Source organism: Sus scrofa, chromosome 7 (assembly GCF_054392235.1).
Source record: "Sus scrofa isolate SSC_HxYL_T2T_F1_AM1 chromosome 7, Sscrofa_HxYL_maternal_Yorkshire_Landrace_v2.0, whole genome shotgun sequence".
Lineage (NCBI taxonomy): Eukaryota > Metazoa > Chordata > Mammalia > Artiodactyla > Suidae > Sus > Sus scrofa.
The window spans coordinates 83048696-83076288 of NC_139389.1; the positions used below are offsets into that span (position 1 = coordinate 83048696).

Genomic DNA, 27593 nt, shown 5'->3' on the forward strand with positions numbered 1-27593 from the left:
TTTGTCGAATGCTTTTTCTGCGTCTATTGAGATGATCATATGATTTTTGACCTTTTTTTTGTTAATGTGGTGTATGATGTTGATTGATTTGCGTATGTTGAACCATCCTTGTGAACCTGGGATGAACCCAACCTGGTCATGGTGTATACTTTTTTTGATATGTTGGATTCGGTTGGCTAAGATTTTGTTGAGAATTTTTGCATCTATATTCATCAATGATATTGGCCGATAGTTTTCTTTTTTGGTGGTATCTCTGTCTGGTTTTGGAATGAGGGTGATGGTGGCCTCATAGAATGTCTTTGGGAGTAGTCCTTCTTCAACCTTTTGAAAGAGTTTCAGGAGGATGGGCACCAATTCCTCTTTATATGTTTGATAGAATTCACCTGTGAAGCCATCTGGTCCTGGACTTTTATTTGTAGGGAGTGATTTTATGACCTCTTCAATTTCATTTCTAGTGATCGGTCTGTTCGGTTGGTCTGTTTCTGCTTGATTCAGTTTTGGCAAGCTGTAAGATTCTAGAAAATTGTCCATTTCTTCCAGATTGTCAAACTTGTTGCCATACAGTTGTTCATAGTATTCTCTTATGGTTTTTTGTATTTCTGCTGTATCCGTTGTGATTTCTCCTTTTTCATTTATAATTTTGGTTATTTGGGTTCTTTCTCTCCTCTTTTTAGTGAGTCTGGCCAGGGGTTTGTCAATTTTGTTCACCTTTTCAAAGAACCAACTCTTGGTTTTATTAATTTTCTCTATTGTTTTTTGAGTCTCTATTTTATTGATTTCTTCTTTGATCTTTATAATTTCCTTCCTTCTGCTGACTTTAGGACTTTTTTGTTCTTCTTTTTCTAATTCGTTTAGGTGGAGGGTTAAGTTGTCAATTTGGGATCTTTCTTCTTTTTTGAGAAAGGCCTGGATTGCTATAAATTTCCCTCTGAGCACTGCTTTCGCAGCATCCCATAGATTTTGAGAAGTTGTGTCTTCATTATCATTTGTTTCAAGGTAGTTTTTAATTTCCTTCTTGATTTTCTCATTGACCCATTGGTTTTTTAGTAGCATGTTGTTTAGTCTCCATGGAGTAGGTTTTTTCTCTTTGCTTTTCCCATGGTTGATTTCTAATTTTATGGCATTGTGGTCAGAGAAGATACTTGAGATAATTTCTACGCTCCTAAATTTATTGAGATTCGCTTTGTGTCCCAATATGTGGTCGATTCTTGAGAATGTTCCATGAGCATTTGAGAAGAATGTGTATTCTGATTTTTTTGGATGTAGTGTCCTGAAGATATCAATTAAGTCTAACTTTTCTATTGTTTCCTTTAGGATCTCTGTTGCTTTATTGGTTTTCTGTCTAGAGGATCTGTCCATTGGTGTGAGTGGGGTATTAAGGTCTCCTACTATGATTGTATTCTCATCAATATCTCCCTTTATGTCTGTTAATATTTGTTGTGTGTATCTGGGTGCTCCTGTATTTGGGGCATATATGTTGACAATAGTAACATCCTCTCCTTGGATGGATCCCTTAATCATTAAATAGTGTCCTTCTTTGTCTTTCTTTATGTCTTTTGTTTTAAAGTCTATTTTGTCTGATATGAGCGTTGCAACTCCTGCTTTTCTGTCATGTCTATTGGCGTGAAATATTTTTCCCCACCCTTTCACTTTCAATCTATATGTATCTTTTGTCTTAAGGTGAGTTTCTTGTAGGCAGCATATTGAAGGTTTTTGCCTTTTTATCCACTCAGCCACTCTGTGTCTTTTGATTGGGGCATTCAGTCCATTGACATTTAAGGTGATAATTGATAGATGATTATTTATTGCCATTTGAACCTCGTGTTCCAGTTGATTCTATGGTTCTCCATTTTTTTTTTTTTTTTTTTTTTTTGGTTGGATGGTCTCCTGTTATTATCTGCTTGAGTGGTTTTTTTTTTTCATTTTTTGCAAATGCAATATTTGGTTTTGGCTTGTGATTGGCCTGTTTTTTAAGTATGCTAACCCCTTCCCATAAATGTGTGTTTTAGCCTGATGGTCCTGTAAGTTCAAACACTTCATTACTATATTAAAATTAAGAAGAGAGACATACATATAAACAAAAAGGGTTATTTACCTCCTGACATCCCTTGCCCACATTTTATGGTTTTGATGACTCTTTTTTATTTTTTTCTTTTTAATTTTATTTTGATTGAAGCATGTTCATGATTAAATCTGTATGCTGGCTTATTTGAGTGACTGCTCTCTGATTGCAGTTTCCTCAGTCCTAGTTCTTCCTCTTCTTCTTCTTCTTTTTTTTTTTTTCTTTTCTTTTTTCTTCCCTTTCCTCTCACTCTCCTCTTTTCTCCTGTTCTGGAGTTTAGGTTCCTCTGCCAGCGATTGGTTGCTGTTCTGTGCGAGTCATTTATTCTGTAGATGTGCTTTTTTTGTTGTGTTTGTGGGAGAGGGTGAGCGTGTCTTCCTACTCCTCCGCCATCTTGTCCTCTCTCCAAATAAAACATTTTTAAGGAGGTCTTCTAAACCTGGGTCCTCTCCTCAGAATGTATTGAAAATGTGAACATCATTCCTTGTATTGGTCAGAACAACACTGCTACAGTCAGAAACATCCCTCAGAACCTCAGTGGCTTAACAAATAAGACATTATTTCTTATTCTGAGTCCTGTGAATTTAATTCCTATGAGGGCAACTTCTAAGTGGTGACTCAAGGATCCAGTCTTCTTGCATCTTATTGATTCACCATCTCAGCAAGTACCTTCAGATTCCATGGGGGAAAGGAGAGCTCCAAGGCCACTGTGGACCTCTCATGACCTCAGCCCAGAAGTGACACTCTTGCTTCCACTTACAGCCAATCTAACTGCAGAGACTGAAAACATATACTTTCTATGTATTCAGGAAGAAAGAAAATGAAACACCTACCATTATTTCTACTAAATCCTCTGTGTGTATCATGGAGAAGCACTTTTTGAGATTCTTAATGTACAATCAGGTAACTTGAACTGATCTTAGAGTAAGTTATCAGCCCAAAGACTCTGCTTTTTCCTTTAGAAATCCCTGATACGCCATCTGCAAACAAGTCATCTTTAACAAGCTATTTTCCCTCACCCTGGGTGCTCCCTCTCTGTCTCTTTAAAAAAAATGTACTTTTTCATTTCTTTTACCATTATAGCTCAGGCCCTTGTCCTTTTTTTTCTGGAAGAAAGCAACATGTGAAGGCCATGCTCATATCCTAAGTAGAGTGTATGTCATGGGGCCAGGAAAAATGAAAATCTACCCTTGGTACTTTTAAGATTTCATCTTAAGAAGCTTTGGAAACTCTTATGAACTAAATACTGACACTGGAATCAACCAGACTCGGAGTTCCTGTTGTGGCTCAGTGGTAACAAACCCAACGAGTATCCATGAGGATGTGGGTTCAATCCCAGGCCCCACTCAGTGGGTTAAGGATCTGGCTTGCTGTGAGCTGCAGCGGAGGTTGCAGATGCAGCATCAGATCTGGCTGTGGCACAGGCCCTGAAGGTGGCTACAGCTTCAATTGGCCGATTAGCCTGGGAACTTGCATATGCTGCAGGTGCAGCCAAAAAAATCAACCAGACTTGAGTTTGATTCAAGATTCTATCACTCACTAACAGTATAATCTTAGATGAATTTCTGAGTTTCAGTAGTTTTAACAGGAGCATGAGAGTATCTATCTGAAAGGGTAGCCGTTAAGGTTTATTTGTAGAGTAGTGGATGTAAAGCATTTAGCACAATTCCCAGCACACAGCAGACCCTTAGCAAGTCACAGTCCCTAATAATAATAGAAATGAAAATGGGTTACATTTGCAACTTTCCTAACAGACTTCCAGGTCTACAGTTGCTTAAGCATTCTTGCCTTCAGTTTGTATCTTGTTAATATGAATTAAAAATATTTGTGTTTAAAATGATGCAGTATGGATTAACTTCTCTATGTAATTGAGAGTAATTTGATTCAGCTGATGGTAATTGTAGTGGATTTTAATGACCAGTTGGCAGGAGTTTTCAGAGTATTCTTCTTAGGAAGTAAAATGTGTCACAGGAATTCACTAGTAATTAAACAAGATACATTCAGACTGTAGAATAACTAATAAATAGTAATGAAACCCACTGGAATTTTATATCAGTTTCAAAATTAAGTCTGATACCAGAGAGATGGTAAAAAATCACCCCACAACTATCAGCCTGGACAGACATTGTACTTAACATGTTAGCACAGTTGCTCACTCATTGCCATCTTCCAATTTGTGAGGTGAGATCCCCAGTTTTGCATTTACCATATTAAAACAAGAAATTAAATGACTCTCAGGTTCACATGGGTGCTGGTACAGGACAGAGTCAGAAAGACAAGCTGAAGTTCAGTGAACTGTCTTCTGAACTGTTGCCCTTTATGATAATGGCTAAAGTATAACTGACCCAAACTTTGAAATTTTCAGATGCCAATGTCATAAAAGGAAATAGGTGAAGGCTGCAGGTTGGCTTGATTCTCATATGTCCTGAATAATAGGATTTAACTACAGCAGTAATGCCCTAATCCAGTAGCAAAGTAACCCTTGTGGCTACAATAGAAGATTTTTGCTATATTCAGCATATTTCACCTGAAATTTAGCAGCAAGGTTATCTTCATCTATGAAAGTTCATCTGTCTCATTTCTTCTGTTCAAGATAAGAGGTTTCCCATGGTGCATTGTTTGATTCTTGTCACACTGCCAGATCTAGGGCTGAACTGTCAGGTAGAAGAGCTTTCAGTAATTGAAAGTTTTCTTCACAATTCTTCAGTCCTTTGGACCACATAAATTGACCATGTAATAAGATATCCCTGGTGGAATGTATGAATACACTTTTCCTTAGAGTGTATGGTTTTTCCTTTCGTTTTTATGATCATGAAACTAGAGTTGGGTAGTATCATATATTGAAATCACAAACTGGTATATGGGTATTTATTCACTGGGGAGAAGTTCTCCAAAAGGTAAGGGTTACACTTTCCAAATGGGAACCCCGTGTGAATTGTCTTAAGGAAATCAATTGCCAGATTCTCAAGCTTCTTCGTGTGTTTTTCTTAAATATTTAAGACCATGAGTGAGCTGAAAACCTCACTGAGCTCCAAGCCAGAAAACATGGCTTCTAGTGTCAGCTCTGCTATCACCTAGGATGTGCTTTGAGCAAATCCTTTCACTTACCTCTCTGACCAGTTTTCTGAGGAATGAGATGATCCCTAAGTTGCCTTCCAAAGTAAAGCAAAGAGGTGTTAGCTTGTTTTACATGAAGAAGTCACGCTAAATTCCCAGAGACCTAATCACTTAATGGCAATAGGATTGAGACACATTTTTTTTTTTTTTTGCCTTTTTGTCTTTTTTTGTTGTTGTTGTTGTTGTTTGCTATTTCTTGGGCCACACCCGCGGCATATGGAGGTTCCCAGGCTAGGGGTTGAATTGGAGCTGTAGCCACCGGCCTACGCCAGAGCCACAGCAACGCAGGATCCGAGCCGCGTCTGCGACCTACACCACAGCTCACGGCAACGCCGGATCGTCAACCCACTGAGCAAGGGCAGGGACCGAACCCTCAACCTCATGGTTCCTAGTCGGATTCGTTAACCACTGCGCCACGACGGGAACTCCCACATTTTGAATTAGTTTGAGATAAACATCTCTAAGAAAGTTTGGATTGGACATATACTAAATACGGCATACAGATTTTCTTAAGTCAAAGGACACAGTAAATTCAGTTTTGATGACAATAAAGGATAGTCAACCTCAGACTTTGCTTTCCTCAAACCAATGAACCTTTTATTGTTTAATCCAAGACCATGTACCTTCCTATGCCATGTTAATATATTAGGCTTGGTGAATTCCTTCTCCTTGGTGAGGTTTCTCTATCTTTCCCTCCTTTTGTATCCTTATTTTCTATTTGTAAAAACGAGTTTATTCCATATAGTAGTACCAGCCACATAATGCACAGGATGTATGGTCTGGTACTGTCCTTGGCACCAAATATGCAAATAGCCCCTACATAATCTAACTCCTGCTTCTCAAGAAAAATGTAGGAAGTTCACAGTCTAACTGGCTAAACAGACACTTAAACTGATAATTATAATATGTGTTAAAAAGACTAATGGAGGCATGAATAAAATGCTAGGGAAACTTGAAAGAGGGAACACAACTTTCTAATTTTGATGAAGTCAAATTTACTGTTTGGTTGTTTGTGCTTTTGGTGTCATATCTAAGAAATCTTGCCTAATCTCAGGTCATGAAGATGTGTGTCTGTTTTCTCTAAGAGTTTCACAGTTCAGCTGTTATGTTTAGGTCTTTGATCCGTTTTGAGTTAAATCTGTATATGGCATATGGTAAGGTCCAACTTCATTCTTATGCATGTGGATATCCAGTTGAAGGCTGTTTTTTCCCCATTGAATTATCTAGGCACTATTGCAGTACCTCTTTGATGTACTGTCCTAACTTAGAGTCCACTATGCCAAATTCACTTTGTTTTTTCTCCTACCTGTCAGGCTGCTTCTTCTCAGTGTCCTTTGCGGGCACTTTTATCCTCACCTTACTCTAAATGTTAAAATTCTTAAAGGTATGGTTGGGGACCCCTTCCCTTCGCTCTCTAGTGTCACATCCTAGGTAAGCTTACCCATTCCCATTTTCTTTCCATGCTGATGACTTAAAATTTTGTCTCCATCCCAGACTTCTTTGCAGGACTTTATAAAATATTTTTATTGACTTCAGTTGGATATTTCAAAGACAACTTAAGCATAACATTATCCAAAATGAAATACTTGATTCTCGTATCTGCTCATGCTCCAAGGAAATTTGTCTTTCCAACTGCTTTTTCTGTCTTGTAAATTATACCACTCTATACCCACCTGCTCAAGTAAGAAACCTGGGATTCACTCATTGTTCTTCTTTTTCTTTCATCTCCTATAGCAGTCCCTCAGGATATGTCTTAAATCTGCCCACTGCACTCATCTCCACTGACATCATTCCAGTACAGGCCACCGTTCTCTCTTACGGGAGTCACTGCAATAGGTCCTTAACTGTTCATTCCATTTTCTCTCTTGCTCCTGTTCCCAAACTATAGCCAGAGCAAGATTTTTAAAAATGACTTCAATCCAGGTTAGCCCTATTTTAAAACCCTACAGTGGCTACTAGTTATACTTAATATCCACTTCATTACTGTGGTCTATAAGCCCCTACATAATCTAACTCCTGCTTCTCTCTCTAGGTTTATCTCAAACCATGCTCCCCTTTTTATGAACACACCAGTCTTTTGGTTCATAAGACAGATAAGTTTTTACCCTTTCAAGCTTTTGCTCAGGGATTTTGCCCCGCCTTGTTCTATTTCACATCACAGCTTAAACATTAGCTCTTCAGACAGGTCTTTCACACTGATGCTAAGTCAGTCCTCCTTGCCTTGAATTCACTAATTACAGTATATTGTTTGTTAACTTCCTGGCAGTTTTCAAATTGTGTGTATGTGTACACATATTATATATACACCTACACATATACTGTCTTAACCTATACATAATTCGCTTCTTGCTTCTAGACAAGCTCTTTGTCCACCTAAGGGTGAGGACAGTGTGTTGCAGGAGCTTGTCTATTTTACCTAGGACTGTGTTCCCAGCCTGCTGCTGTGTCTGTGGCAAATAAAAGATGACCAGAAAAACATTTCAATGAATAAACAAACTAGGAAATTTGGGAAAAGATGGGTTGACATCTGATGAGTGTAAATTACCAGGTGGCTAAGGAAAGAAAGGTCATGACAGGCTGACTAGTAACCAGAGTGTACAAAGGCTCAGAGGCAAGAGACAGATTACTGGTATATTTGAAGACGTTATAATAAAGGCTGATGGGATTTTGTGCATGGGGAGATAATATTTTATTTTCACTTTGTTTCCTGCTTAATTTATTAAATATTTCTACTAAACAAAACTTGGAAATCAAATTTTCTTAAGCTTTTAAACATTGTTTTTCACAATTTAGTAGGACCAATTATTTTCAATACTTTATATACTCTAAACTGGTAAAACAAATGTAAAAATAACAATTATAATACTTAAAAGAGCATTATATTTAAGCCTGTTATGAACTAGCAATACCATGAGTTTAATATATGTCTTCATTAGTTCCATACTTCTTCATAGATCTTCCAAATGTAACTGAAATGCTTCTTTTCATGTTTCCTGAGTCTAGAGGAATTAGGTTGCCAAACAATTGAGCTTTGAGGGGAGCACAGCCTGATTTCTCCCTAAGTGACTCAAACATGAGTCCCTAGATATCTCACTGGGTCCCTTTTTATACTTGAACTTTATGTTTCACATCCACAGCACTGTTAAGCCCATGGTTTTTACCTGAGTACATCTGGAGGGTGATGGATTTTCTCCCCGATCAGTCTATTCGTTGCTTTGCTTGGCTGGCATTACATAATCCTCCACCACATCATTATTATACATTGTTCTGGCTTGTTAGCATTACTGGAAACATACAGATGCCTTATTATTATCTTACCATAATTTTTCAAGTTATCTAGTCTGTACAGATAACCAAATTTCTAAAGAGGAGAATGTATTGACCACTGACACTCATCAGTCCTTTCTGGAACGGTTTCCATAGTCCCAGAACTATGGAACTCATAGTTTCCTGTATTTACCCACTGTTTCTGGCACAGACAGAAATGATACTTTTATACATAGATATGTATGTAGAAGAAACAAAATATTCAGGTATTTTAATAATCCTTACTAAAATCAATAAAGCAAATTAAGTATCCAATTATATAATCTTGTTTTGGATTTCAACTGCATTTTTGTACATTTTATATTAACTTAACATTGAAAAGCTATGCAAAATCATTATAATTATTATCCTCTTCATTGTCATAACTTTTATTGCGACTGATGTTCTAACATCACAACTGATATCACACCCAGTCTAGTTGGACCTGCTTAAACCAGCTTCTCTTCCCTTTTGGCATTACCTCTACCATCTTTGAAGGTAACCTTGTTGTCTGACAATAAGATATTTCAGGCCTATCTGAGTTTTCCTTGCCCCTAGGCATGAAATCTGCTACTTTGCAAAGAACTCTGCTTTCTTCTAGCAGAAAATAGCATTAGCCACCAAACTCTTAAGTGCCAGGATTGCATTTATGTACCAGTGTTGGGGGGGGGGGGAAGTGCTGTGCTACTATCAGTGTTTGGACACCCTTTGGGACAGAGCTGGACACAGTGTTCCTTGTTATTTACATTGATCTTTTCCAAGTTCATTTATTACATAATCCACCTATAATAAGAAACTGATAAAACTTGATTTTCTAAAATTTGTCAAGAAAAAATGGGGCAGTAGATAGAGACTGGTGTGTGTTGGGGGTGGCAGGTGATCAGGAAGGACAGCTTTAGATGACTGTAGTGTATTGTGAGCAGGCCAACAAAGGCCTGAGACAAGGAAGGAGCACCATCAGGTCAGCAGAATGGAATGTGTCAGGAAGAGCACCCAGGCCTCTGTGGTGCACCCAGCATGACCTGATGAGGACTAGAAATAGAGTGTTGGGCAGGGTGCAGGGCCCTTGTAAGATAAATACCCGTTTCTTCATGCACTTGGTTATGGGTATGGCGGAGAGTTAGAGTTCAAGGTGAACTGAGTGTAGGATTCTGAGTGGACAGGCGGGCCATTAACTAACATAGTGAATTCATGAGGAGGAGGAGGTCAGATGCAGGGTGAGGAGGGAAAAAATGGGCTGATATTATGATAAAATTTGAGAAGCAGACAAGTACAGATTGTGTCTGGCCCATGTTTATTCTACGATGACTGTGATGAATGAATCAGATATTACTAATACCACAGTGTATATTCAGTTCATATGGTACTATATATATATATATAGTGTGTGTGTGTGTATATATATATGCATATACTACTATATATGCTAAGTATAATTTTACTTCTCAAAACAAACTGTGGAAAAGAGGTACTGTCTTTATTGCCATCGTGCTCGTGAGAAAACACAGGCTCACAGAGAGTAAGTAACTGACCTGAGGTCATAGTGCTAGCATGTGGCAAAGACAGACTCAAACCCAGACCTATCTGACTTCATACCTCTAACCAAGAAAGGAGTGAAACTGACAAGGAAGAATCAAAGTGATGGGGAGGTGGAGGGAATCAAGAAATAGTATGTTACAGAAACCCAGGGAAGAGCAGCTTTTAAGTCAGTCCACGTGTGGTCCAGTGGCTAAATGGAAGAAACTTAAAATAGGCAGTAGAGTTGACAGGTCATTGGAGGGTTTGAGAGACAAGAGTTAGGAGAGTGTGGTGGAAGCCATTTCACTCCAAGTTCAACGTGCCTGGGAGTAGGAGAGATCATGGTGGCAGCAGATGCTTCCTTCAAGAATGTTCACGGTAAGAGTAGGGAAGGAAAGAGCTAAAGTGGAAAGCTTGTCAGAAAGACTCTTTAGTGACAGATAACTGAAGTTTCTCTCTTGAGCAATGGCTAAAGTTGAGAGTCACACACTATTATAATGTCCATACTATTCTAAGTGCCCCACTTGTACAACCTCATTTATTCTTCACATCAATCTTATGAGGTCGGTCCTAACCCAACTGCCATAGCAGGTGAGGAAACAGACTGAAGCCCAGAGGATGAGGTGTTTGTTCAAGGCCACAGAGCTACCAAGTACCAGGCTACAAATGTTGAACAGAACTTGTTTTAGCCAGTAGCACTGTAGAGTTTTCAAACTGCATCTATCAGGACTTGAAATTATGTTATTAAAGTATAAGGCACTGCTTCCACCTTTAATAAAAGCAGAGAGCTGCAGATCATAGCTGGTTTGTTGCTATACACACCAAAGACAAAGAACAAAATCAATTTTACCAAATTTAGAGCCACTGTAGGTTGTTAAGCCCAGAACAAGCATTCCCTCTTTCTTGTGGCTGTTGTTTTTTGGCTGCAGCCACACAGCGTGTGGAAGTTCCCTGGCCAAGGTTCCAACCTGCCCCACAGCAGCGACCCAAGCTGCTGCAATGACACCACCAGATCCTTAACCCACTGTGCCACAAGGGAAGAACTCAGGATTCCCCCTTTGAATTGCCTTTCAGCCACCTTTCTGAGAGCCTGATATTCTCTGAAAAAAGAGGAACCAAAAGAAGTTGAATTCCCTCTCCTGATGCCCTATAACCCTTGGAAGAACATGTTTGTTCATAAGGCCCAAGTGTAAATGAATACTAAAAGGACTAGTGGATTTCCCTACACATCCTGAATTTATTTATTTATTTTTAGGGCTGCACCCACAGCTTACGGAGGTTCCCAGGCTAGGGGTCCAATCAGAGCTACAGCTGCCGGCCTACACCTCAGCCACAGCAACATGGGATCCGAGCCGTGTCTGCAACCTACACAACAGCTCACAGCAATACTGGATCCTTAACCCACCGAGCAAGGCCAGGGATTGAACCCACAACCTCGTGGTTCCTAGTCAGATTTGTTTTCGTTGCACCACAATGGGAACTTCCCATATCCTGAGTTTAAATGTTTAAAAGACATGAATGAAATCCTAAATGCTTGACCCTTGCCATTGAAAATACTGGGATAGTGAACTGGGAGTTCACTACCATGTTCTTCCAAGGAGTATGGACCCATACCTTGTATAGCATAGGAGGAGCCACAGGGCTTTCTCCTGAGTCCTTGGCTTTGGGGAATGCCTGTGATTAGGGAATAGGCTGAGGTTCCACTAAATTACTTTAACATCAGCAGCAGAAGAGAACTGCCTGATAGAATGGTCCGTTTTCTTCTTTTGGTAATGCCAGCAATAGATAACTCCAAGGTCTCCTTCAAGTAGACCTCTGAGTTTATGGGTTTACAACGTATTCCTGAATGCTGAGTCCATTTTTCTTTGTCATCCAGCTGTAGGCAACAAACAAATTTCATGGTCCCTGAAATTAGCCACCAACTTAAGACAAAAGATAATTCTGGAACTGCCACTCAGCATGCTATATCTGTTCTGCTGCCTCTATAAAGCAAGCCTTTTTAATGTAATTACATGACTTGTCTGTCTATTGCCAAATTGATGAGGACAGCCTGAATTTATTTATTTTTCCTCTTTTAACTCAGGAGTCAGGATAGTTTATTGTAGCATTTCCCAAAATGGATTCTGCAGAAATCTACCCCTTACTAAGATAATCTGTGCAAAAGGACCCGGTGAGTAAATACATTTGCTAGCAAATCTTTCCTACCCCTACCCATACCTCTATTTGATTAACAATTTACATCAGCATATTAAATGTTTCTCAAAGTTCTGCAATAAAGGATTAGACTGGCATTTTATAAAGCCATTTACCAAAGCATTGAGTTTTCTGTGTGGCACTTTTTAAACCACAGAACCACCATGGGAAATGCTAACATAGTCATTCATAGCTTTGAGGTCAACTCTCAGGTTCTATGTATTCCACTTTTTTAGATTTCATATATATAAGTGAGATCACACAGGGTTTTGTTTTTTTTTTTTTTTTTTTTTCTGTGTCTTGCTACCACAGGCAGGAAGGTGAGGGAAATGGGAAGGTGTTGGTCCAAAGGTATAAAGTTGAAGTCATACAGAACGAATAAGTCTAGAGATCTAAAGTAATGCATAGCACGATGCCTACACTGCAATACTGGAAGTTTGCTGAAAGAGGAATTTCAGGTGCTCTCAACACACAAAAAAAGGAAAAAATGATAACTATGTGAGGAGATGGCTATGCTAACTTGACTGTAGTTATTTCACATTGTACACCTTAAATATACATGATTCTTATTTTTAAGTGATTTTTTTATTAAAGTATAATTGACTTATAGTATTGTGTCAATTTCTGCTGTAAAACACAGAGACCCATTCATACATACATACACATTCTTTTTCTCACACTATCTTCACGATTTAAAAAAAAAATAGTTTTGGGGAAGTTCCCTTCGTGGCTCAGTGATTAAGGAATCCAACTAGCACCCATGAGGACGTGGGTTCGATCCCTGGCCTCACTCAGTGGGTTGAGGATCTGGCATTTCCATGAGCTGTGGTGTAGGTCACAGACATGGTTCAGATCCTGCATTGCTGTGGCTGTGGTGTAGGCCGGCAGCTACAGCTCCAATTTGACCCCTAGCCTGGGAACCTTCAATATGCCACGGGTGAGGCTCTAAAAAGCAAAAAAAAAAAAAAAAAAAAAGCTTCAGGGTCAAGATCTGGGTGACCTTAGGCAAGCTCTCTCTATTCCCTGAGCACATTCCTCTCCTTAATTCTAAAATAGGATAAAAATACATTCCTTTGAAGAATTTGACAGTTGACAATTTACCATAGCACCTGCACATAGTCACCATTCAGTGAACTGTAGATGTTTCTGTGAGTGTCTGGCTGAGGTTCACACTGCATCTGTGCCCAGCATGGGCTAACAACTCCTCCTTTTGCAAAGGCTTGATGTAACACGACCTAAATTTGTAACAGAATTTATCTGATTAGTCACTACCACAAAAGGACCAATGAAATTTAACCTTTTGGAAGAATCTCCCATCTTAAAAGGGGATCCTAGAGGCTGTCCAACATTGAGATGCAACTGTGTGATTGATATTGATTAGTCAATGTAATGGGAAAGAACTTGGTAATTTACTTAAGCTCTCGGATAATTAATGGAGTCTGTGATTAAGAACCGACTTGTTTCACCAGGTAGGCCTTTGCATTTAATCACTGTTTGTAAAGGTGATATCATCATTTTTAAATGACCACACATTTATAAAATGCTTAATGCAAGTCACAGTCCTAAGCAGAACCTCCTCAGAAGCATTACCATGTAACTGAATTACCACCAGTGGGGGTGGAAGTGCGTGCTCATCTCAGGAAGCAAAATGCATGTAAGTGGTTCAGAGCCCCTTTAGGACAGAAAAGGGACCCTCTGGTCACAGAACCAAGTTTCCATGTGACTTTTCTTTTGCTAATATGGCTTCTAGTGGTAGAGATGCTGAGTGGTAAAGATTGGAAGTTTAGAAAAAGGAAAGAAAAAACATCTTGGGTGAATCCCATAGATTTTTTCCAGTAAAATTAATCTGAATGTTACTAACACTGGACCAGATTCAAGTGACCCTTACGTCTACTCATGAAAATAGTTTTGCTAAAGAAAAAAAGAAAAAAATGAATACTATAGACAAGATGAGAACAGGAATTTAATCTACTCAAGGAATAAATTATTGAACACTTTGGGTATATGATATGAGAGTTACTAATGGTCCTGGCCTATTAACAGGTTTCATATGAGTGATCTCCCTGCCAATTTTGTTGAGTTTTTTGTATTAAAACTCAAATCTGTTTTATTTTTTTCACCGTAATTGGTTTTCCTTTAAGTTAGTTTGGATAAATGGGGCTTTATTGTACAGTTATTCCTAAATGGTTACATTGATTATACGATACAAGTAATCCACACAAAACTATCACCAGATTTCAGTTTTAAAACAGTATCCGGAGATGACCAGGTTTATTCAATTCTGAGTATAGACTGATGTAAGTTTATTCGACCATTTATTTTTTAGATGATTTTCCTAAAATCCTAAACTGGATGAGTATTTCGCATTTCAAATATCTATATATGTATTTGATGTAGGAAATAGCTGATGAAAAATCTATTTAAATTGCCTCTTTACTAGTTACAGCATTAAGAATTTTTATTATCAGATATAACCTGAAGTTTAGGATAATATAAGGAAATTAGCTTTATAGTTATTGGTATGGTTTGTGTGCTTTTAAAAAATCTTTCCTCCTCTTCTTTCTCTTTTCTCCTTACTTTTTAATATAACCTTATTTTTCTCTCTCATTTTTCCTACACATTTAAATTTCCTTTGTTTTTCCAAACAATGATTGAAAACAATGTATAGCTCTATCTCAAATTGCTCTCAGGAAGGTCTTCTCAATCTCTTAACATAAAAGATGCTAGCACAGTATTTTTTAAAAGCACATACTAAGTGGAACTGATGCAAATTCAACATCAATGAAGTAAGACTTGTCTCTGATCTATTCTCAAAGATCTATTCTCAAACCTATTCTAATTCAAAAGGTAGCTGACTTTATTTGCAGTGGTTGACAGCCTCTTCTCAGACTGCTTGAATAAATTTGGGTGCTAATATGCTTCCTGCCTATTTAGAGAGAATTACTGTTCTCTCTGCTTCAGGAGACTGTTTTATTTCCATATTTAACTTAGCACAATATGATGCACCCCAACTTTTGAGTTAGGCATCTTACTTTACAAAACATGCCTTGGTTCAATGAGGATGTGTTCAACTCTCTCTGAGCAGCATATTGAGCTGCACACAGCAAGTATGCAAAGATCTGTCTCCCGGGAGCTTCAAGACACTTAGCCCCAAGACAGAAGAAAGGGAGACATGCCAAGGAGCTGAGTGGGTCTGTGCAATTTTCCCAGAACTCCCCAGAACACACACGGCCTTAGGGAGGGGCAGGGACAAACGTCCACTGAGCAGCTGCAGGCATTTTGTATATATTGTCATCTTCATTTCCACAACAGCCACATGAGGCAAATGTTACAGATGAGGAAACTGACGGTCAGAAAAGTTAAAATACATCCTTCCTCAAAGTCATTCTGCCAGTTTGTCCACATAACAGTGACTGGCACATAGCATGCACTCAAAAGAACAGTCTGGAAACACTGAATGAGACTTCCAAGGAAGCAATTTTCAGCATGTACCAACAGCCTCCAAAAAGTGTGTGTCCTTTGAACCAGCAGTTTAATCTCTAGGAAATATCAGAAATGCAGACAAAGATCGTATGTGCATATAAATGCAAGACAGTAACTGCAGCCTCATTTTAAAAAGTAAAACTTTCCTAATAAGTTGTGATACTGAACATCTTTTCATGTGCCTCTTGACCACTGAGCCATGACGGGAACTCCTGAATTTTAGAATTTTTGTTCTATTTCTGTGAAAAACATCATTGGGATTTTGATAAGGATTGCATTTAACCTATAAATTCCCTTCGGTAGTATGGCCATTTTACCAATGTTAATTCCTCCAATCCATGAGTATGGAATATCCTTCTATGTCTTTCTGTCTTTCAGTTTCTTTCAGCAGTGTCTTACAGTTTTCAATGTATAGATCTTTTACCTCCTTCATAACAACCTTTGGCTAAACAGTATCATATAAAACTGGGTGCCGTGCTGATCTGACGTCTTGTACAAGATTAACTTTTAAGTCATGACAGGAAAGCAGTATGGCTCATGCAAAGCAGATTCATTCTAGAAACACAAATGTGTCTAACTTTGAGGGCATCGTGAGGGTCAGTTCTGATGGGGAGAAAAAACAATCCTGGCTATATACTGGTAGCTAGTTCTAAAATCCCCCTGGTTTGATGCAGATACTCCTGGCTATGGAGTTTCAAATGCCCTACCCCTTCTTTTCTCTAACCTCTGGTGGCTAAGCTGTGGGTAGTATGTCTAAGGAGCTGGAGGAGTAGGATATTTTCTTGTGCGCCACCCCCCACCCCGGCCTTTACCTTCAGTCCTTTCACCCTCTTCCCATTCCTTCCCTTTGGCCTGTTCCTTCTTGGGAGCACCTGACTTGAATGCAGCTTAGGCAATAACTCTTCATTTACCAAGAGGAATATCTTGAGGACAGAAACAGTCAGGTGTTACCTTGGGAAATAACTTGTAAAGCCCTGTTCATGCTAGTCTGCTCACAATTCTGTCACAGTGATTACTTTCCATGACCAACCCACACCTGCAAAGAGGAAGGTACAGAATAAGGAAAAAGCTAGCTCTGGTTTCCCAATGCCATGTCACTTTTGTAGTGACATGATCTTATGAAGCCACTGAACCTCAACTAGTCTCAGTCTTCTCAGTAGAATTTTTGTGACAATCAAATGAGGTACTATTTGTAAAGATGCTTTATGACTACAAAATGTTATTCAAATGTTAGGCAAGGGTGCGAGGTTATCATCATAGCCATACTGTGAAAGCAGAGGAACCCAGATTTGTTCTAAATACCTAAATCTTCCATTCCAACCCTTGCATTCAACAGGGTTCCTACAGAGCCACATTTCTGTCCGTATTCATCTGTGCTGACTTACCTTGGCTCCTGTAGTGCTTGATGCAACTGAGCAATAGTAAGTTAAGTCCATCTGCCTCCTCTTAGTGCATAGGGAAGCCCGTAAAATCCATTCCTAAAGATGAAAAATGGAAAACAATTTATAAAGTGCTTCCTCTCAGCTAGGCACTTTCTTTGCCTGAGATTCTGTTCTACAAACCACAGACTGTTCCCACAGAGGAGAAATCAGGAAGCCTTTGCAGCTGAGACCAGTGGAAATTACAGTTCTATTAAAAGCTGTCTGTGGCTAGATGGATCCATCCCAGGTACAAAGTTAAATGATGTAATAAACTTATCCAAAGACATAAAGCTATTGCATAAAATGCCATTTAAATACCTTCCACTCAATGTTAACAAAATACGGCTATAAATTTCCTCTGATTGTAATTTTGCAAGTTGCTAGGTCTCAGTGGGTTATGCCTCTGCCAGTTCTTCACTGTTGAATTTTCTTTTCCAGTCCTAGTAAATGGGATGTCAGGGATGCAAAACTATTTGAAATGTGATGCTTTTCAACTTTCTCAGTATAATCACTCATGAATCTGGGAGTGCTAAGTTTCTTCTAGGTTGGGTTTCCGTCTTCCACCTCCTGGCTAAGTGCAGGGCTGAGGCCCCATGTTTCATAACTAGAGATCAAAGGCAAAAAGGCCCAACCAACTAGGCCATGGCTTGGGATTCAAAGTTGGGAAAAATGTATCTCCTCTCAACTTTGAGACTGAGCCACAGCTTCTTACATGGAGCCCTATCTTTAGGGAAGAGTTGCAAGAAATACAGAGCATCATATCTGGAGAAGTTCTGTGCCCCCACTCTTCCAGGGGTTATTCAACTAAACCCTAGGTTAAGAGGAAATGCTCATAAAATCCAAGTATATCTCACTGAACTTGCGCATTTCCATCTACCTTTGCAAATCCAAATGCACCCCGCCCTCCTGAGCCTCACCAAAGACTCGTGGCAGGGGCAGGGCAGGGAGCCTTCACCACATCCCTAGGTCCTGCCAGCAGGTATCCTTCCTACAAATGCGTCAGTCAGACCAGGTCAGAAGAAAAGTTGACTCATTTCCCAGACACTCAAAGCTGTTCCAGAGTGTGACCTGCCTTGCTTGTTCAGGGTACTCACCCCTGCAGGGGGCTGTCACTGTAGTTCAGCGGAACTAGCTTCTAATGCTCTTGCTGTCCTCCTTCAGGAAACAGCATCCTCCATTCAGCAGCTGATAGCGTGACCAGCGCAGTACAGAAAGCGAGCCAGGCCTTGAACGAGCGCGGGGAGCGGTTGGGCCGTGCAGAGGAGAAGACAGAAGACATGAAGAACAGCGCCCAGCAGTTTGCAGAAACTGCACACAAGGTAGGTCCCACAGCACGGCTGAGGGCTTAGCTCTTGGTTGTCAGGGAGCTCCGGTGCCCAACACTACTTTATTTCAGTGTGTTTCCCATGACAGGAAATACAAAATAAAGGCTGTGTGTGTGTGTGGCCCCTGTATACACTTTCCTTCTGCTTAGTGAGCACCAGAGTCATGGAAGGATTCTTCTTGGACCTGTTTCTCTGATTATCTCCTTTCTGACGTCTTCATCTCTGCCTTTGACCCCGTATCTTTGGGATACAGACCATTTTTAGTTCCTGCCCAGTATTTTGAGGCTCACGTTTCAGAGAACAGGATGGAGGGTGAGGGGTCTAAAAATAGCCCTCCTGCCTTGGCTAATGCTTAAAGGAGGGCTGTGGGCTGTTTGTGCTTACTTTTCCATGCTGTCCCCTTCTGGTCCTGAGCCTAGCATCCTGTGTTATCCCTTTACCATATGAAAAGCAAACTCCAGTCCCAGGGTACTTCTGGGCAAGTTTCCTCTTTGGATGGGCCATGGATCTCTAAGGCTGCCTTGACACACGGCGATGCCTGCAGGATTCCCATGTGCCTCTGGGTCCAGAGAATGGTGTTTGCCACACACCCCAGGTGCACACACACACATTCACACACTCACTGAAAAAGTGCCTTTCAGAAAGGGAAGGGGGAGTTTTTATTGGAAGCCAGCTATCTAAGGCAGTCACAAACCAAAGGAAAAGAGAGGCCTTGTCGGTCAGGTGATAAAGAGGATTTATTACTGTTCTTGTGCTTCAGATCAAAAAGCATTTCTTTTCTGGCTAGTGATTCAAATTTAGGTTTCCAGAAACAACTTCTGATAATTGTTGGCCGTGAGACTCATGATCTGGCCTTTCAAGATATGCTTTTTAGGTGACCTTTGGGGAAGAAATTAATTTGCTTTAACAGAAAACTCTGCTTCTGCTGAGGAAACAAGAATGGACAACTTGAAAAGTAATGGGAAAAATCTCCCCAGCTGAGCTGGGCTGGCCTTTGTCTGAGGCTCAAGCCCAGGCCCAACTGTAGATCCAGATCTGAGTAGACACATCTTGCCTTCCCTTCCTGCCTCCCCTTTGAAGAAACCCTGTCTTGTTTTGCCATCAGCCCCCTATCGTGGCAGTGTTTTACTGAACTGCTGCCTTGGGGGCCCATTTGGAATTCAGACCTAGCTAAGAAAGCAGGCAGTCCTGCTGGGGGCCAGAGCCTCGCTTGCAGCAGTTGCTTCAGAGGGAGTGAGCTCAGGATTACAATTTCCCTTATCCTTTCCGCAGCCTTCGTGATATAGAAACTGATGGAGTGAAGATGCTAGAATTCCCACCCAGCTTCATTTACAGCAACAGCAACTGTAGTGATTCAAAGGGGGATGGGCAGTGGAAGTCTGGGGAAACATTTCAAGTGTTGATTTGGAGAAAAGAAGGCTAAAGGGGATTAATTTTTTTAATTGTCTTCAAGTCTGGGGAGGGCGATAATGCAGGCAGTTCCCTTTCGTGTCTTGTCATACAGAACACTCAACATGTGTTGAGTGTCTGATAACATTCTGCTAAAACAAGAGTTTAGGTTAATGATTAAATCATGAATCGGGTTACCAAGGAAGTCTGTGAAATCACTCTTCCTAATGAGTAGACAATACCTGGAGGTCATCCATGTCAGTGTCTACCTCAGAGGAGGTCATACAAACACTGGGTTGGATAACCTAACCAGATGGCCAGAATTCTTGGCCCTGGTCACCCTGTTTCCCTGATACTGTAGCCAAGTTTGCTAGGGAGTTGGGAAGGCAGTATGGTTTGGGAGTTAACATCTGGTGTCTGACTTACCACCTCAGTGACCTTAGACAAGGGCTCGATGTCTCTAAGCCTCAGTTTCCTTATCAGGAAAATAGGGCTAATAGTACCTTTCTTCTAGGGTATTGAGAGAACTGAATGCATTCAAACCTATAAATCGGTTATCACAATGCCTGGTACATATCTCACTATGAGTTGTAATTATTTCCATAAAAGTGGTATCTGCTGAGCCTTCCCTAATCCATTACGCGATGAGCTCTGTAGGAGGGTGGAGAAATGTGACCAAGGATCCTAGCACAGAGATGGGGAGGGACTGACAGTGAAGATTTTGTGCTCTCCCATGTGGGGTGGGAGGGCCTCCTGCTGAATGCTGACACTTTCTAAGCACAGAGCAGCCCTTGAAAACAGGACCTGTCAGAGCAGAAACGGATTAGGTCCCCAAAGGCACAGGGGCCTCTGGCTTTGACCACTGGGAGGAGTGGTGGCAGCCAGGCACCTATTTCAGCAGAGATGGACAAGGTAGGGCAGTCTCTACTTACTTTGATTTCCTCTCCTGTGGGTGTTGGAAGGGTGGGGGGAGGGGCTGCTGGTGTCTGTTAGTGTGTTTGCGGGAGTGTGAGAGAGACACTATTATAACCAGACTTGCCGTTTTCTAAAACTGGGGTGTGTGTTTATGAATCACCAGCACTGGCAGTATTCCTAATGAGGAGGCTGACCTCTTTAGATAAGGTGTGGCTATTTTCCCAGGGACTAGGACTCCTGATTTGTCCCACTGGTATAGGCTGACCAGCAAGATGTCCACTGGCTGAGCCCCCGCCAGGCCTGCTGGTGAGGAAAGGAGAGAGTTCAGAGATGGACCCAGGCCTTCCTCCCCCGCAGTCGTGGCTGGGCTGACTCAGTAAGAGTGGGCTGTGTTTAGAAACTGAGACACAGTGCACATCTTAGAGCCCTGACAGTTCAGGGTGACAGTTCCTCTGGGCTTCCTGGTTGAACGAGGGAACACAGCCTCAGCTGGAGAGTAGGGTATACCTTCTAGATTGCAATAGAAGAGGATCTCTGGCTCTCTCGCTTTTCCCAGGACTCCTGCAGTGACCCAGGTACATTAGTGAGTGGATCACCTTTGTAGGACCCTGCCATCAAGATATGGAGTACTTGTCTCCTGCAGAGCCAATAGAAATGCTTCTGCCTCCCCTCTCCCCCAGTTCCGTTCATCGTGGCTTGGGGAAGCGTGGTTCCTTCCTGAGCTGTGAACTTGGCACAGTCTCAGACCTCAGCAAAGTCCAGTTCAGCCAGAGCAGGCCTGCTTACTCTCCTTTGCTTCAAAAAGCACAACGTTGCAGTATGTACAGTGCTTTGACGCCCACCTCGGCTGGTGACTCAGCAAGGAGTGAGGGGATACCCATACCTAAGCACCCTCTAATGACATTTCCCACAGAAGAGAACAGTGATCTGCCCTGTTTTTCACAAGCCCGAATTTGTTGGGGAGAGAGTGGTAAGTGGCATTTCCCTTACTGGCAGGGAATGGCTGTCTCTGTCCCTACTACCATCATCTGCTCCCCGTGGGTCTCTGAGCAAGGAGGGACACCTCAAGAGTCAAGGCCTCTTAAAGAATAACCTCAGTATGAGTAATAATTTTTTCTGTTGTTGTTGAGATGGAGTTATATTTACATAACTCTGAAAGCTTTTTAAGAGATATTAACAAAATAGAGCAGAAAGAAAATCTACTTCTCTTCTGTAGAAGTGCTGACATTTAATCCATTAGCATTTGAGTTGGAGATGATATTTACAGACATGAGGAAACTGAGGCACAGAGCAGCTGTGACTGTAGAGCTCAATGTCATACAGCAAATGTGCAGCGGTGAAGCAATAGCACACTCCCTTCCATATTTTAAAGCTTCTAACTCCCAGGAAATTAAGGAAAAACAAAACTAGGTAGCATGCAAATGACGCCATTTCCTACAAAATGTCCAATCCAGCCCTATCTCTCTCTGCGAAGCTGAGCTGGCACTGCCTCGCCCAGCTGGGGCTCCCCTCAGCACCAGTCCTACCTGCATGGGAGTGGTAACCAAGGCCTGGTGTAAGCAGCAGCACAATTGCTGCTGAGGATTAATGACTGTGGGTAAATTGGCACAAGCCCATTAGCTGAAGGTTAACAGCTCAGTGAATAACAGGACAGCAGTACCAATCAAATATTTACAGTTGCTATTCATTATGCACAACACTTAACAGCTCTGTGTTGATCTGAATGATCCATGTTGCTAAATAATGTATAAAAACTAGAGACAGATCAAGAAGTGGAGGCCATACAGTGGAGGAGCTCAGTGTGGCTGGGGAAGGGACAGATATGAGGGAGAGCCCTGGCTCAGCCATTTCCTTCCACTATGTTTCCTGGACCACAAACTCTTCGAGGTTAGGAGCTGTAGTCCCCTCCATCCTTCTTGGCAAAAACCCACAGCACTTAGCCCAGCATCCTGGGCACACTCAGGGTTTCACAAACACCATCTGACAGTTGACGGGCTGCTGCCATCAGCAAGGCAGAAGGTCCATGGGAATCTTTGCTTAGGGTGGCTTTACCAGGCAGAGACCCCCAGAGCTCTTTCAGCTGAGGATTCCCAAAGAGATTAATTTAGCGACACAACTACCCCCAGTCAGTCCAGCTCCAACTTCAGGGATTAATCCCTAATGTCAGATTCTGGACCTATGAGGAATCACAATTCAGCTTCAGCCCCGCCTATGCTTCACATCAGTGTACGGGCTCCTTGGAAAGGATCTGGATCTGGCTGAGGAAGACAATGTCAGATTTAATTTTTTGTTTTGCACCTGCATACATTTCCTTTAATATATCGTCATGGGCTCCAGCTAGGCTTGGGAAGCTATTGAATGATACAGTGGTATTTGGTGTTCCCATTTATAAAGATCTAACATTTCAATAAACCACATTTTTCAAATACCAGTGGGAGCAGTAAATCAAGGTCTGAATTTGGTCTATTGTTCAACCCTGGTCCATAACACAGTCTAATTGTCAAGTGCTTTGGACTTCACTGAATCTCCAGGATATTACGTGGATTATTGCAGATTGTTTCTCTACAGTTGGTGATTCTTAATACTTTATATCAGTAAATACTTTGAGGAGTGTTGGTCTTCCTGGATAACTAGTAACCTGGGAGCCCCAAGGCCTTTATTTCTGGGGTAGCTCACTCATTCTTATACTTTGCCTTCAGTAGCCTTCCATGCCACCGAAGGAACTTCACATTGGCATCCCCCCTTGGGCACACACACACCAACATCACTGCGAGAAGGAGTAACACATGCAGTGCCTGGTGGACTGTTTGGGGAGATGCTGCACATTTCCTAGGTGCCAGTGTGAATGGTGATGATGATCTGCCACGGCAAGTAGAATCTCGGGGCAGCTTCTCAGCATGGATGCGGGGAAGGGGCAGCCAGTCAACTCTCTCTGCTTCCGCTAACATCCTACTTTTGTCTCTTTGTCTCCTTAGCTTGCCATGAAGCACAAATGTTGAGAAACTGCCTCTCCTGGTGACCTCTTAAGAGAAGTTGAAGTTTGTTCAGCAGTTTTTACAAGAATTTCAGACCTCCGCTTGCTTTTTTTTTTTTTTTTCCAAAATATGGACATTTAGGTTTTTTTTCCTTTTCAGATGTTAATATGAAAGAAAAAATATTGTGTTTATACATTTCCTTCATAATCCTGCTAAGAAATGCTGCATAGCATCAACTTCATTTTTTTCCATTGTCTGTGTGTGTTTTATTTTAGGTTTGGTTTTTTTTTTTTTTTTTGGTAGTTTGAATATGAAATTCGGACCAAATGATTTACTGAGCTATGTATAAACTGGCAACATGTATTTTTTCCCCTGATATTAAGCAGGAAGACATTTTAATGTGGTGACATCAGATGTTATTGTTCCTGGTTGGAAATAAAAGTCAAGCAGTGATTGGTTTCACTCAGTCTCCTAGCTACTCTTAATCTGAAGGTTAAGATTCTATATCCTGAGACATAAATCTGTATTATCAAGGGAAACAGCAGTCTTGGATTTTGCTTTTTATGCAGTGATCGTTTGCATGAGCCATCACCAGCATTCAAATAAACAAATGTGAATCACAGATAGAAATCTATGTTCTGAACTACAGTTTAAATACTCCCACTACCTATTTCCAGGCTGATTATTTAGAATAATCATATGAAGGATAATAAATTGAGATTAAAGGCCTATTTAAAAACCTTTGTGCATTCACAAATGTTTGTCATTGCCCCCAAATTATGGTAGCTGGTCTTGAAAAGTGCTTGGATTTTTATCAAGAATTGATTTGTTCAGATAAGGTCTGTATAAATGATAATGTGAAAAGATACCACACATCTAAAATCTTTTTCCTTTTATTTTTACAAAGCCATGCCTGTTTTATTAGAGACACCCTCATGATGTCCTTGGGAAATGGCCTTCAGTTTCTTGGTATCTGATTCTTGGAGGTTTTGATGCTGTTATTGCTATTTATTTAATGTAATTTAAAGTGTGAGTTTCTTGACAAACTGCATTTCATGGCAATTGAAACTTGCCTGTTCTGACATAAAAGAGCACAGTCAATGAAACCTTTACATTGCAGTCAGATTGAATGAAATTGCTTTACACACCTCCTGATTTTGTATTACTCGGCACAGGCCTGTATATTCAGTCTAGGAGTCTGGTTTCTTAGAGGGTTAATATGCTAAATATAAAAGCTATGCTTTGTCTTCCTGAAACCAGGAGGCAAGCCTGACATCCCAGATACATTCTCAGCCTCCCGCTTTGATGCATTGATTTTTAAGCTGCCTGAATCTTTAGGACCCCTTTAATTCCGTCCCGCCCATTGAGCCTATTACATAGCAGCCTATGATGACTCTGGGATTATTTATGCTGATTTAAATAGCTTAAATTCTCCTGATAAAGCATTCCCAAGGATAAGGAAAATTAGACTGTTGGGGAGTGAAAAAAATGATCTTAGTCTGTACATGTCAAAAGGGAGATGGGATTTGCCATAGATAAATTTCTAAATCCTCTTAGAGAGATGATCCATTTCAAGAAAACTATAAAGTTTATAAGGTAAACTATGTAAGTTTATTAGAATACTTGCACTTTTCTTTCAGTTCTTCAAAAGTTTAAAGAAGCAAGGGACTTGATAGCTGGTGAGTACCATCAGAAGCATTTATTTATAATTTCCAAGAAAAGCTGAAAATATCACACCAAGTAGGTTCAGAAAATGTGCACGCACACACACAGAGATATTCATCTTCCCAAATTGGATTCTAGTTTCAGAGATAGATATTTGGTATAAATAATTAAAAGGGTAAATCTAAAACCCCCCTGACAATCAGCCAAACTCAAAAATAAAATTTGTTGCCAACTATATAACAACAGTGTTTGTGAAGCTGCTTCTAAAGTAGCAAAGGGTAGGGTCATAAGCATACTGTGAAATTTGAGATTTTTCCTCCCTGGTAGAATTGTGATAGTTACTCTTCATATATTAAGTATTCCACATCTTGCCCTCTTTGCTCACTCCCTGTTTATCCTTTTAGACTTAGGTCTTTTTAGAAAGAGCCTGGATTAGAAGAAAGCCTATCTGCATATTTATTAGCTTCCTCTATTGTTCTGGTCCAGGCTATGGTCATGCCTTTGACCTCCCTGTGACCCAGTCCCACCTAGGCCTCTACCCAGCAGAGAAACCAAACAGCAACCCCAGTTCCTCCAGACTTCTTACAGAGGCGTGAGCCCTGTGCTGACACACGTGAGGTTCTTTGCTATCTTTTGTAGATGTCACAATACAAAATATTACTGCAATCTAACCTAGAGAAAATTGCTGAAATGACTCACATTATTTGGGACCAATTCATTTGGGACCAATTCAGTGGCTTGCTTAAAAACATTTAATTTCACTTTGTTTCACTTCCACACTTCACTCTTGAGCTTTGGAAAGACTATTTCTGTGAAGGATCTCTTATGTTGTATTGACAATTCATAAGGAAAAGAGACTTCCCAGTGTTCTCACTTCTTCCTGAACTGTAGCTGTAGTATTCTTCACTAGTACTATTAGATACCTGTGTACAGGAAGTAGACAGTGATTCGGGTTAACATTTCATATTAAAGAATGTATTTGTAAAATGTAACAAGATGAGTAGTTAACTTTTTTTAAGCTCTGAAAAAATTAAAGATTATGTGTTAGATTTAAAATTACAGTGAAATGTCTTAATACTACTTTTGTGGCTAACAAAGGTTGTGCATTTATGTAAAAATATTTACAGAATGCCCTCAATAAAGGATACTAAAGAGAGATTTTGCTTTTAATCTTTAGAACTGTAACAATGCTGATGTTGTTATACAGTTATTAATTCTTCAGAAGTTCTCTAAGATGTCAAATATAATTTTTCTTCCTTTCAGAGACAAGTAACACCTGCTCTGTGATTCACTATTACAGCAAACTCTAATTTTGTCATTAAATATTTTAACTCTGTGATGAAAGCTCATTTCTCTGTTATTTGTGAAATCTGTAAAACACTACCTGGTAAGCAGGCATCATCACACTTTTGATGCTAATGGGAAGATCTTTACGCCTACAGGAGAACTTGAAATGTAAAAAAAAAGACTGAAGAGCTAACTAACCTTAATTTAGACAATAAGTTTCTATCTAGCAAGAGTTAAGGGTATTTTTTTCTCATGGGTAAAGCAGTTGAGCTGATTAATAGTTACCTTTCTGCTGATATTAGTGATGTGCTCAACTCAAGTACTTATTACCACATATGCCCTCCTTCAGCAGACTACTTTCATGTCCTTTTAAAGTGGAAAGAAGACTTGATCAAATTAGGCTGATTTATTTTTACGGAAGAGCAAATGCAACTTATTGCATTGCCCCATTTGTTCTCAAGAGAAGTGACTTGGGTGATGGCTGTAGCAGAACAGCCTGGGTTAGCCCAGACACTCAGTAAAGCAGGCAGCACTCTGAAATATTTCCTGGGAGGACTGCAGGTGAAAGCAAGAGGCTACCACCTCCACTTTCCAGAGAAGAAAGGATAGAGAGATGGTTTGATTGGATGAGGACCTGGCCTTTAAGAGTTAATTAGGTATTTTAAAGCATTGTTCTTATGAACTAATTATAAACCTACTGACTTGCAAAGATTATTTTTTCTTAATATAATTTTTGTTAGCAATTATACCACAACCAACTCAGATTTTATGGGAAAATTAATACAAGTACTTTTTTTAAATCATTGATGCCTTTCCTCCTTGCTGTCAATTAGAATCTGCCTAAGAAAAACATAGGCTTGAACTGCCCAAGGTTTTTTTCAATAGATGCATGCTTCTCTACTACAAGATCCACAGTTGGTTGAATCTGCATTCAACC

The 27593-nt window shown here is 40.4% G+C and overlaps 2 protein-coding genes across 13 annotated transcripts in view; one reads left to right on the forward strand and one right to left on the reverse strand.

Moving 5' to 3' along the window:
* STXBP6 (syntaxin binding protein 6) overlaps positions 1 to 26713 on the forward strand; it is a 256417-nt gene extending 229704 nt beyond the window's left edge. For 10 of the 11 annotated variants that reach the window (XM_084966582.1, XM_005666218.4, XM_005666215.3 and 7 more), the window contains 2 exons: positions 18262 to 18419; positions 23705 to 26713. In XM_084966582.1, coding sequence (XP_084822708.1) covers positions 18262 to 18419; positions 23705 to 23728 — 182 coding nt within the window. In that variant the 3' untranslated portion in view covers positions 23729 to 26713. 11 annotated transcript variants of the gene reach the window in all.
* Positions 6893 to 18331, reverse strand: LOC102166701 (uncharacterized). Of its 2 annotated transcripts, none has more exons than XR_014809242.1 (5): positions 18195 to 18331; positions 17065 to 17157; positions 16631 to 16715; positions 13298 to 13431; positions 6893 to 8463 (listed from the first exon to the last, which is right to left on the reverse strand). XR_014809242.1 is itself a non-coding variant. In XM_084966984.1 (5 exons), exons 2-5 carry the CDS (start codon positions 17113 to 17115, stop codon positions 11825 to 11827), a joined length of 351 nt encoding a protein of 116 aa, XP_084823110.1. In that variant the 5' UTR covers positions 17116 to 17157; positions 18195 to 18331; the 3' UTR covers positions 8686 to 11824. The 2 variants fall into 2 exon arrangements, 1 of the variants encoding a protein (XP_084823110.1); XM_084966984.1 differs by lacking the exons at positions 6893 to 8463; positions 16631 to 16715 and adding exons at positions 8686 to 11879; positions 16492 to 16602.
* Positions 26714 to 27593: the final 880 nt, after the last annotated feature.

What these genes read in the sequence shown, in the direction of transcription:
- LOC102166701 (XM_084966984.1), bottom strand. Translation starts at nt 17,115, where the DNA reads ATGGACTTAACTTACTATTGCTCAGTTGCATCAAGCACTACAGGAGCC. An exon ending in AGAGGGTGAAAGGACTGAAG is followed by an intron (nt 13,432 to 16,491) that starts GTAAAGGCCGGG and finishes TTACAAATTTAG; the next exon opens with GTCGTGTTACATCAAGCCTT. An exon ending in GACTATGTGCAGGTGCTATG is followed by an intron (nt 11,880 to 13,297) that starts GTAAATTGTCAA and finishes TGTTGCCTACAG; the next exon opens with CTGGATGACAAAGAAAAATG.